Source organism: Phaseolus vulgaris, chromosome 6 (assembly GCF_000499845.2).
Source record: "Phaseolus vulgaris cultivar G19833 chromosome 6, P. vulgaris v2.0, whole genome shotgun sequence".
Lineage (NCBI taxonomy): Eukaryota > Viridiplantae > Streptophyta > Magnoliopsida > Fabales > Fabaceae > Phaseolus > Phaseolus vulgaris.
The window spans coordinates 8852272-8864781 of record NC_023754.2 but is presented as its reverse complement, the minus strand read 5'-3'; the positions used below and the strand labels follow the sequence as shown (position 1 = coordinate 8864781).

The following is a 12510-nucleotide window of genomic DNA, read 5'->3' as shown; positions in this document are numbered from 1 at the left end:
TTACCCACTTTGTAAACCATCTTACTGGACTTGGAAAGGTGTTTGAGAAAGAAGAACTCAATATAAAAGTCCTGAAGTGCCTTGATAGAAGTTGGCAACCCAAAGTTATTGCAATTTCAAAAAGTAGAGATCTGTCTAAGTTGTCCACTGCTGCATTGTTTGGAAAATTAATGGAGCATGAGCTAGAACTCAAAAGGCTGAAAGAGCAAGAGACATTGGAAAGGAAAACTAAAGGACTTGCCTTGAAAAAAAGTGTACAGAATGATAGCCGTGAGGAAGCAGAGAATGTTGAACATGATGAAACATTGAGTGTATTCACAATAAAGTTCAACAGATTTCTGAAGAAGAAAGGCAGAGATAGGACTCAATAAAAGAAGAGGTATCCTAAACCAAATGAATCTAATTCTTCTTACTACACTTGTTTTGGTTGTGGTAAAATAGGTCACATAAAGATTGATTGTCCAAACAATCAAACAAAAGAAATACCAACCAGCAAGAAGGTTGAAAGGAGTAAGGGTAAAAGAGCGTATATCTCTTGGGAAGAGAATGAAGTTTCCTCAACAGAAAATGAAGAAACAAACTTGTGTTTCATGGTGAAAGATGAAGGATCAATCTCTGCACTCATTTACGATTTCTTGTGTTGATTTACCAGAAAATAAATTTGTTCAATTAAAATTGAATCTGTTCTTTTTGGGTCTGTTCATACTGTTTTTTATATTTTAAAGCTGATCTAAATAACTTTTAGTTAATTGAGTCTCTACTTTGGTTGTATCAGAAGTAAACTTCTCAGTTAAAACAAAGCCAATTAAGTGACACGTTCTATTCAAGTGTGTGGTTTAATAATCAAAGATTGTTTCTCGATTCAACTCTTAGTTTTCATTTTTGCATATTAATGTGATACATTGCTTGTTGCTTAATTCTCTTAATATCTAAAAAGCATATAACTAAAACACTGTCTTGATAAAGTAAGCAGAAAAAATAAATCTGTTATTTCCAAAATAAATCAATTTTTTTGCTTTGTATTGTTAAAAACCCGAATCTGTTTGAAAATTTTATAAGCTCAATTCACCCCCCCTCTTGAACTTAGACACTAATAAACCCAACACATGCCTGGAATAAATCCAAACTTTTTATACCATCGGCTTACCATGGATGAAAAGGTCAAGCCTATGGTTTAGAGACAAAGGAAATTTAATGAAGAGAAACACTTTGTCATCTGAGAAGAAAATCAGAAACTTTTTGTTGCTGGCCACATAAGGGAGATACACTACCCTCAGTGGTTGGCGAATGTGGAGGATGTGTGTTGACTTTACCGATTTAATTAAAAGCTTGTCCCAAGGATTTCTACCCTCTACCGATCATAAAATCCTGGTAGACAGCGCCTCGGGAAATTGGCTGTTAAGTTTTCTAGATGCATTTTCGGGGTACAATTAGATTCGTATGCACCCGAAGGACGAGAGTAAGATAACTTTTATGGTCGAGGTCGCTAGTTATTGCTACAAGGTTGAGGTGTGCTAGGGCGACCTAGCAAAGGCTGATAGATTAGATCCTTTCACCAATACTCAGACGAAACGTTCAAGCATATGAGAATGACATGGTTGTCACGTCAGAAAGGGAAGACCAACATGTTGATGACCTAGAAGAACTATTCGCAACTATAACAAGGTACAATCTAAAGCTTAATCCTAATAAATGTGTGTTTAGGGTAGAAGCAGGGAAGTTTCTTGGCTTTCTGTTGACTAAAAGAGGTATAGAGGCAAATCTTAACAAATACGCAGTGATCATAAACATGAAAAGCCCGACTATTGTAAAGGAAGTGCAGTAGCTAACCGGGCGCATGGCCGCCTTGTCTCGTTTCTTGTTAGTCAGTGGAGATAAAGGGTATCCTTATTTCCAATGCCTTAAGAAAAACAACCACTTTGCATGGACTAGTGAATGCGAAGAAGCCTTCGCCATGTTAAAGGAATACCTGGCTAGTCCTCCCATTCTCGGTAAACCAATCCTGAGAATCCCTATTCGTCTTTATTTTTTATAACAAATTGGACTATCAGCTCGGTCATTTTGCAAAATTAGGAGAAGATCCAGTCTATTTTGTAAGCAAGGTGCTGCAGGGAATAGAGACTCGATATCAAGCTATCGAGAAAGCTGCCCTAGCTGTGGTGTTCATAGCTCGGTGGCTTCACCATTACTTTCAAAGCTTCACTGTGATCATAATGATCGACCTGCCCATCCGTAAGGTTCTCCAAAAGCTCGACATTGCAAGTCGGATGGTCCGTTGGGCTGTTGAGTTGTCCGAGTTTGACATACATTATGAACCACGAGGGCCAATTAAAGGTCAGGTATATGTAGACTTTATGATAGAGCTTTCATCCAAGGAATCCCAGCCAAATCCTAATAATTTTCAATGGGTCCTTTCGATGGATGGGTCTTCCAACCAACAAAGGAGTGAAACTAGAGTCATTTTAGAAGGACCAAATGGGATCTTAATCGAACAAGCCCTCAAGTTTGCATTCAAGACAAGCAACAATCAAGCTGAGTATGAGGTTTTGATAGTAGGAATGTTGCTGGCAAAGGAATTGGGAGCTCAAAGCTTGTTGGTGAAAAGTGACTCACTACTCGTAATCGGGCAAGTCACAGGTGATTATCAGGCCAAGGACCCACAACTGGCCTTGTATCTCAGGTATGTAAGGGTCTTAAGAGCAGTTTTCTCTACATTCGATCTTGTTCATGTTCCTAGAGAACAAAATTCTCGAGCAGATCTGTTGTCTAAGTTAGCCAGCTCGGGGAAAGGAGGTATGCAAAGGTTGGTAGTCCAGGAAACCTTGAAATCACCTAGGACAGCCGCGAAACGGCTGTCTGAGGTTGATCACCTGGAGGTTTTAAAGATCAGCCTAGAGAAAGGGAGAAAGCATCAATCGATGATTCAAGAAACCCTGAAAGTCCCAAGAATAACCATTCATTAGCTGCCTGAAGATGAATCTGTTAGATAAAGTTCAGCATTTTGTATGGAAAAATATTGTATGCCCCTTTTGGATTCCAAGACACTTAGTATCTGACAATGGAACCCAATTTGCTAGTCAACAATTGGGAAAACTGTGCACAAAGCTCGAAATAAAGAAAATATTCGCCTCGGTAAAACACCCACAAATGAATGGGCAGGCCGAGTGGGCCAACAGGGTCCTATTAAAAGGATTGAAGAGGAGGTTGGAAAAGGCAAAGGAAAATTGGTCATAAGAAATTCTAAGAATTTTGTGGTCCTATCACACCACCTCGCAATCAACAACCAAGGAGACGCCTTTCAATTTGGTATATGGGTTTGATGCCATGATACCAGTAGAGGTACAAGAGAATTCTCCTAGGTTCCAAAGCTTTGTTGTTGAAGAATCCAACGAAGGGAGGAAGGTGAATTTGGACTTGCTGGACGAGGTACGTGATCACGCCTGTATAAACTCAAAAGCCTTAATGAGAAGGGTGGAATTAAAGCACAAGACCAAGACAAAACCTTGACAGTTCAAGGTTGCCAAATTGGTGATGTGGAAGGCCCACCCCTACCAGATTAAGAACAATTTGTTTCCAAAGTGGACAGGTCTGTTCCGCACAGTCGAGGTGCTAGGAAACAGTGCATATAAGTTGGAAACCCTGGAGGGAAGAGCCATTCCACGAACGTGGAACGTGGCAAATCTCAAGTTTTATTTCAGTTAAGACACCTAGATTTTCATTATTTTCCTTTGAACATTATGATGTTTGAGGTGACACTCTTTTTCCCTGAAAGGAGTTTTTTAACGAGGTCACCTAGTAATAAATTTGTTCTTGGAAGATGATGTATGAAATAAGACAACTCGAATTGAATAGCAATGATGGCACATGGTAAGACGATCTAGCTCGATGTAAGTACGATTACCCGAGTATAGGCGCCTTGTGAGATGAATTTATTTGATGAGTTATTTGATTTGGCACATGGTAAGAAGACCTAACTCAATGTAAGTTAAATTACCCAAGTATAGGCGCTCAGTGAGATGAATTTATTTGATGAGTTATTTGATTTGGCGCATGGTAAGACGACCTAGCTCGGTGTAAGTACGACTACTTGAGTATAGGCACCCTGTGAGATGAGTTTATTTGATGAATTATTTGATGTGGCACAAGGTAAGCGCGACTACCCGAGTATAGGCACCCTACAATAAGTATTAGTTAACAAGGTGAATCATTTGAGGTAGCGCATGATAAGACGATGTAGGTGCAACTATTCGAGTAGGCGCCTTGCGAGGTAAGACATCATGGAATAGATCTAGTATTTACACTGTAAGACAACCCAACACGGAGGTCATGGTTGCCCGTTAAATCGAATTAAGTGAAAGGTTGTCATAACCATGAGGATGTCATTCATCAAAGGTTAGACTTTCTATTAAGAGAAGTATTTTATTACTCTCTACACTTAGTTTCACCTAAGTTAGCAAGAACCAGTTGTGTTAATTATATTATGTTTAGGGTTGGAAAGGGTGAGCTAGTTCAATTGGTCAAGCGTTGGTGCATGCATTTGTAGTGATGCAAGTAAAACCTTTTAATTTCAAAAGTAGTATGCACCCAAAAATTTAAAAGTATTGAATAAATATAAGCAAAAAGTTTGAAGTGTTAAACAAGTTCGACAGTCATATAAATATTATTACAGTCCATAAAGAGTTTGAGTTAATCCCCCATTAGTCAGCCATCAACCACGGTTTTACCCGGGTCAAGTTCTGAAAGATCATTGGTGGGATGAACGACCACCGCTTTTTCCAAAGCAGCCTCAAGTCCTAGGAGGTAGGATTGAGAACCATCTTGCTTGAAGGAATCGATGGCCTTGATGAGGTTTTCCCCTTTGCAGGTCACCTCCTTCTTCAACTCTTCAACTTCAGTAAAAAGCTTGTTTTTCTCTTCAGGTAAGCTTGATGCCTCTTGGGTCTTCTCTGCTCAGAGTCATTCGACTTCTTGATGCTGGTCACTCAAGCGCTTAATCTTAGCTTGGAGGCATTCTACCTCTTTGTGGAGCTCCATGTTCTCCTTAATCTTGTGGTCCTCAGATATTTTGCGATCTTTATCCTTAACGTCGACCGAGAAAGCCATATCAAATGCTTGTCCAAGTAGCTTCAAGGTATCATGACGAAGGTGATCTTCATCATGAACCATTAGCCTGACTCTATCCTCGCTGGGTAAGAAGAAGGATTCACCATGGGCTGGGACATCAAAATCAGGGTTCCACAAGCTTTTTCCCCGCGAGCTCTCAACCTCGCACTCTTGAATTGTGATAACCTCTTGGTGTGGAGCTCGACCATTAGAATGTGAATGCTCAGTAGATGGAGTGGTCGCGAGTCTTTTCCTTTTAAAGACAAGCCCTGAAGTAGTCTACTCGTCTGGGTTAGTTGGAGTCTGGATAATCACAGTTGGAGCTTTCCTTTTTTACACCAAAGACTCCTTAGGCAGGCTAGCAACCGCCCTCATCTTCCTAGTGAGCTCAGCCAGCTCAGCCTGACTGATGTTGGAGAGCATGCCATCTGCAAAAACGAAAAAAGGATTAGTGGCAATGATATATGTTTTTTTTCGCCAAAGGTAGGAAAAAAGGAGTACAAGTGTGGGCTTTCAGGACACCGAGAGGTATTTTTTGGTTAATAGAGTGGAGGTATCAAAGATGACTTTTAAACTTGTCAAAAATTCGCAAATTCCTTAGTCCTTTGGACACAGATCTTCCAATTGTCGAGCACTCTAGAATCTAGGGTTTGGTGTCCAATATAAGGGAAAACCGTTCAGTAGGGACGAATCTCCTGTTGAAGCTCAGATCTTGAGAAATCGACCTTTACAATTTTTGTAGGACGACTGGAAGAGGGTAAGTAAACCTCTCCCTGGGGCACCGTTTAGGGAAACCCACAAATGGTGTCCTGAGTGCTTGGCCTAAAAAAAGTATAAGAAGACTTCCACAGTTGGCGAAATGTCAAGCTATTTGGATGTAGCTGGGCAGGAGCTACATTTAGCTCGGTCAATAGTTCCTTTGCAAAAATGGACACTTTTTGAAGAGCGTAGCATAGAAAAAACAAAAGGGACCATCAGGGTCCGATGACTCGTCACAATATATCGGTTCCCCTTCCTTACACTCTATTGTTTTTACGAAACCCTCATGTTTTTAGTCAGAACACACCCACCTTCCCTTAACTCTTTAATATGTAAACGGGTGGTATAGTAAGAGGTCTCTTTAAGGATTTCTTTCTTAGCCCAAGGGTATGCAGAACTATAATCCATCGTCGGAAGCAACTAAAGCATAAACACGAGCAGAATACAAATGCAATTCAAGGCAGACATAATGAATGGAATCGACGTAAATTAAAAATGCATTTCTCGTAATGCAATCAATAAGCTAAATGATGATTATCGGTAGAGTTAGGTGGGAAAAGAATACCTGGTGTGACAGTGATGTGCGGAAGTTTCAGAGAAGGTTTAGAGGCAAAACGATGAAGAAAGTTGGGGGTAATGTGATGAAAATGAAAAGAAAGGAATGTATATTCGAAAGAGGAAGATGAAGCGACAATGTTCCCCCACTGTTGATGCAGGTGTCATGTGTACACTCCACGTTAGTAAGGTAAGATGTCTTTTCGCGAGACGCTTTGGCAACTGCGCCCAACTACCCACTGAGTAAACTTCATGTCAACCACCAGTACTGGAGAGCCTCTTCACCTTGTTAAGCTCGGCTTGAGCCTGGGGAGCTTGTGTACTGGTCGAACGTGCTCGGGTCCTCAACCCAAACACTTAAGCGTAGTAAGCTCGGTTAGACAGGTTATAACCAGCTCGGTTTAGGGAAGGTATGAGCCCAATGACACATTATAGGGTCGACCCAGATGTTGTGTATGCTATAGGAAAAAGATAATTAAAGAAAAAATAACAGAAGGAGTAGCTGAATTAGTAAAAGGGTATATATCTTTTAAACACAAATAAAAGTTGTTAGGGATGATGTGGCATTGCACCCGAAAATAAAGGTGCACGTTAAGAGAATGTTCTTATGGTTGAAATTATATTCTTGTTGTTGAGATTATATTCTTGTTGTTGAAAAAATATTCTGGTTGATGAAAATCGTTGAAAGAATGTCTATAAAAGAGGTTTAAGACCCCGAGTAAAGGTAAGCTTTTCTGAATTCGATACTGATACAAATTTTTAATTTGAATGCTCTCACTAACTTGATCGTCGGAGTGTGATCAATAGATGGAGTCCCCTTCATCACAAAACGTCTTCAACTCAGTTCAACACCCAAGCAAAGTCACTTCAGCTAGGAGTTCACTTCCAAACCCAACCGAAGTCAGCCGGCGAGAACAAAAAATATAATTTATTAGTTTATATATTATTTTCAACTAAAGTGTTTATGTTTTAAAACACATATTAATGAAAATATTATTTATAAGTTAAATAAAAAAATTAGATAAATTTTAAATTATTTGGTCAAATATAAAAAAAATGAAAGAAAAAATTATATATATGTATATTTCAAAATTCATACAAAAAATTTCATGTGGAATTTATAAATAAAATAAAAATTGGAGAAATATAAAATTATTTGTTACAAAATAAAATTATTTTGAAAGCAAATATTATGTATATTTATACTTTAAAATTCATGCAAAATCTCATGTGAACTTTTGTTTTCAAATTAAACTAGCGGAAAACTTACCTACGAATAAAAATTTCATAAGAAAATTTACCGCGTTTTCATAATTCGCATTAAACTAACTTGCAGCATAAAATTTTGCAGGAAAATTACCGTGGATCTTTTCTGCAAGAAAGTCACTGGAAGATTTTCTGCACATTTTGTTGCAAAAGGAAAAATTCTTAAATAACTCTTTATTCACTGACAAATTAGAAAACTCATTTCTTACTAATTTTTATACAAAATTCACAGCCCGACAAAATGTAAAATTCTAGTAGTTTATATTAATTAGTCACTTCAAAATAATGTACCCAACAACCAATCTTGAACCAAAATAAAGGCTCTTTAAAAGTGTTAGATATTATTATATATAATTAGATATTATGATATATTATAGATATTGTTAGATATCTCATATTTATGTAATGGGCTTAGCCCATATGTTTCTTTTCCTATATAAACATAACCCTATGTGTTCAATATACACAAGGGATTTACCCTATTCTTTCTTTTCCTTTAATATGGTATCTAGAGCATAAGGTTAGTGTTTAGGGTTTAAGATTCAATTTTTATTGGTGAACTCACTATTTATTAGAATTTTCCAGCCACCGCCTCACTCTCTCGCCGGAGCTACCACTACCTCGTCGGAGTATCCGTTGGACCCTCGCCGGAGCCGCCATCAAAATCTCGCCGAAGCCGCCACCGGAATCTCGTGTCGTCACCGAAAACTCGCCAGAATTTCGCCGGAGCCGTCGTCGGAGCCTCCGCTAGAGACGTTGCCGGAATCTCTGTCGGAGCCTTCATCTTTGTTGCTCCTGCCAATTAACCAGTGACTGGATTTGTCCTTATCTTCTATGGCTTCTTCCGCTTCCGCTGCCACTATGGCTTCTTCCGCTACCGCTACCAATGTGGCTTCTTCCGCAGTCATTATGTCGGATTCATCTATTTATACTAATTACGTCAATGTTCATCTTTCCATTGACAAATTGGATGGAACCAATTATGACACTTGGGCATCAGATATTAAATTATGACTTAAGAGTCAAGGTTATGTTGATCATCTTACTCATCCTACTCTTGCTGAAAATGAGGTTTTCCGTTGGTTGAAAATTGATGCTCAATTATGCATTGTTATCAAATCGACCATTCACTCGTCTTTAAAACAAATTTTTCGTACCTATGAGACATGTTTAGAAGTTTGGGAACAAGCAAAATTATTATACACCAATGATACTCAACGTCTTTATGGTGGGTGTCAAAATCTTCTCACAATTGTTGCTCCCAAACGTCTTGATGGTACAATGGCAGAATATCTAGGTAAACTTGATGCTCTTCTTCATGATTTTAATGAGTTATTACCTCCTGCCTCTACTCCTTCTCAAGAACTAGAACAAAGATCCAAGTTCTTCATGTTATTGGGTTTACATGGCCTTCCTGATGATTATTCTCACGTTCGTGATCAAATTTTGGGATCTCCTATTGTGCCCAATTTTACTTCCACTTGTTCTACCCTTTTGCGCGTGCCAGGTAAACACACCACTGATATAACGTCTCATGTTGATGACTCTTATGCTTTAGTCTCTCAACATAATGATCGTACTCGCCCTCACAAGCCGGACAAAGGGCGTCATAAGTGTGACCATTGTGGCAAACTTGGCCACAAAATTGACAAATGTTATGCCTTACATGGTCGTCCTCCTAGATCTGTTGCGGTTGCTCAAATTGCCCCTGTGCAACCTTCTACCAAGGACCATACTTCAATTGATACCCCAGACTAGCCTCCTATTTTCAATGAATTTCTTAAATGGTATGAGGATCGTCAGAACCCTAGTTCCATGGCTTCTGTTGCACATTCAGGTACATCTTTTGTTGGCCTCACCTACTCCATTTCCCATAGCCCTTGGGTTCTAGATTCAGGTGCCACTGATCACATTACTGGTAATAAATCTTTTTTCTTCTTTATCTATTGATAATGTTCTTTATGTCCCTGGGTCTCCATTTAACTTATTATCCATTAGTCGTCTCACTCGTTCCCTTGATTGTGTTATTTCTTTTACCAAAGATTCTGTTACTTTACAAGACCGGAGTTCGGGACGGATGATTGGCACCGGATGTGAGTCTCATGGACTTTATCAACTACAGATCTCTGCACATGTTGGCGTAATTATGGATTCTCCATCTCTCATTCATGCTCGGTTGGGTCATCCTAGTCTTGCCAAGATGCAGCAGCTTGTTCCAAGTTTGTCTAATGTGTCTACTTTATCGTGTGAGTCATGTCAGTTAGGGAAGCACATTCGTAGTTCTTTTCCTAGTAGTGTCTCACAACGTGCTTCATCTCCTTTTGCCTTAGTTCACTCTGACATTTGGGGACCAAGTCGTATTAAGTCTAATTTAGGATTTCAGTATTTTGTTACTTTTATTGATGATTATTCAAGATGTACTTGGGTATTTTTAATGAAAAACCGTTCTGAGTTGTTTTCTATATTTCAAATATTTTACAATGAAATTAAAAATCAATTTGGAATTTCCATCTGAATTTTGCGCAGTGATAATGGACGTGAGTATCTTTCTCATTCTTTTAAAAATTTTATGGCTTCTCATGGTATTCTTCATCAAACTTCATGTGCTTATACAACTCAACAAAATGGGGTAGCTGAGCGCAAGAATAGACATCTTGTTGAAACAACTCGTACTATTTTAATCCATGGTGATGTTCCTCATTAATCGCATGCCATCTTCTGTTTTAGATAACAAAATTCCTCATTCTATTTTATTTCCACATGACCCTCTCCACTCTTTACCTTCCAATGTTTTTGGGTCCACATGTTTTGTTCATAATTTTAGTCTTGGTCTTGATAAATTATCTCCTAAGTCACACAAATGTGTCTTTTTAGGGTTCACTAGATCACAAAAAGGATATAAGTGTTTCTCACCGTCTTTAAACCGTTATTTTATTTCAGCAGATGTCACCTTCAGTGAATCTTCCCTTTACTTTAAGTCTTGTCTTTCTCCTTCAATTTCTTCATCTAATCAAGTTAATATTCCTCTTGTTGTGCCTAGTGCACCTAAATATTCACCACCGCCACCAACTCTTCAGGTGTATAGTCGTCGTCAACCGTCTCATCGTCCATCAGCAGACTCTATTCCGGTGCCAACACCTCATCCCCCTCCGGCTCCTATAGTTGAACCTCCGACTGTTGAACCTGATCTTCCTATTGCTATCCATAAAGGTATACGTTCTACTCGTAATCCCTCTCCACATTATACTACTTTGAGTTACCATAGACTATCTCAACCCTTTTATACTTGCCTTTCGTCTATTTCTTCTGTATCCATTCCAAAATCTGTAGGTGATGCCTTAGCTCATCCTGGTTAGCGTCAGGCCATGCTTGATGAAATGAATGCGCTTCAGAATAATGGAACTTGGGAACTTGTTCCTTTACCATCTAGAAAATCTGTTATTGGTTACAGGTGGATTTTTGCTATCAAAGTTGGTCCTGATGGTACTATTGATCGTCTCAAAGCTCGTCTTGTGGCTAAGGGTTATACCTAAATTTTTGGTTTAGACTATGGTGATACTTTTTCTCCATTAGCAAAGATGGCCTCTGTTCGCTTATTCATAGCTATGGCTGCTCAACAATGGCCTCTTTATCAACTGGATGTTAAAAATGTTTTTCTTAATGGGGATTTGCAGGAAGAAATTTATATAGAGCAACATCCCGGTTTTGTTGCTCAGGGGGAGTCTTCTGGATTGGTATGTCGTTTTCGCAAATCCTTATATGGCCTCAAGCAGTCTCCTAGGGCTTGGTTTGGAAAATTTAGCAATGTTGTTCAACAATTTGGTATGACTCGCAGTGAAGGAGATCATTCTGTTTTTTATCGTCACTCGAGTGTTGGGTGTATCTATCTTGTAGTATATGTTGATGACATTGTTCTTACAGGCAGTGATCACCATGGCATCTCACAAGTAAAACAACACCTTTGTCAACGCTTTCAGACCAAAGATCTTGGCAAACTCATATATTTCTTGGGGATTGAGGTAGCACAATCCAATACTGGTATTGTTATCTCTCAAAGAAAATATGCATTAGATATTTTGGAGGAAATTGGGTTGATGAATTCGAAATCTGTTGATACTCCCATGGATCCCAATGTCAAGCTTCTACCCAATCAGGGGGAGCCTCTTTCAGATCCTGAGAAGTACAGGAGATTAGTTGGAAAATTGAACTATCTCACTATTACTCGTCCTGATATTTCCTTTGCAGTCAGTGTGGTGAGTCAATTTCTTAATTCTCCATGTGAAGATCATTGGAATGCAGTCATTCGTATAGTGAAGTACATTAAAGGCTCTCCTGAAAAAGGTTTGTTATATGGTCATAATAACCATACTAGTCGTTTGTTATTCAGATGTTGATTGGGCAGGATCTCCATCTGATAGAAGATCAACTTCTGATTATTGTGTCTCCATTGGTGATAACTTGATCTCTTGGAAGAGCAAGAAACAAAGTGTTGTGGCAAGATCTAGTGCAGAAGCAGAATATAGAGCTATGGCCTCGACTACTTGTGAGCTTATTTGGCTTAAACAATTACTTAAAGAATTGCAATTTGGAGAGGTTACTCAAATGACACTTATATGTGATAATCAGGCTGCTCTACATATTAACTCAAATCCAGTTTTTCATGAAAGAACAAAACATATTGAGATTGATTGTTATTTCATTCAAGAAAAGATTATATCGGAAGATATCAAGACTGAGTTTGTTAATTCAAATAATCAATTAACATATATTTTTACTAAACCCTTACGAGGGCCTAGGATTGATTACATTTGTAACAAGTTGGGTACA

General features: G+C 38.7%; 1 protein-coding gene across 1 annotated transcript; it reads left to right on the top strand.

Annotated features, from left to right (window-relative positions):
- Window positions 1–1837: 1837 nt before the first annotated feature.
- On the top strand, window positions 1838–2963 carry LOC137833324 (uncharacterized). Its single transcript, XM_068641681.1, has 2 exons — window positions 1838–1991; window positions 2074–2963. The coding sequence occupies exons 1-2, from the start codon at window positions 1838–1840 to the stop codon at window positions 2961–2963; spliced, it is 1044 nt and encodes a 347-aa protein (XP_068497782.1).
- The last annotated feature ends 9547 nt before the right edge of the window (window positions 2964–12510 follow it).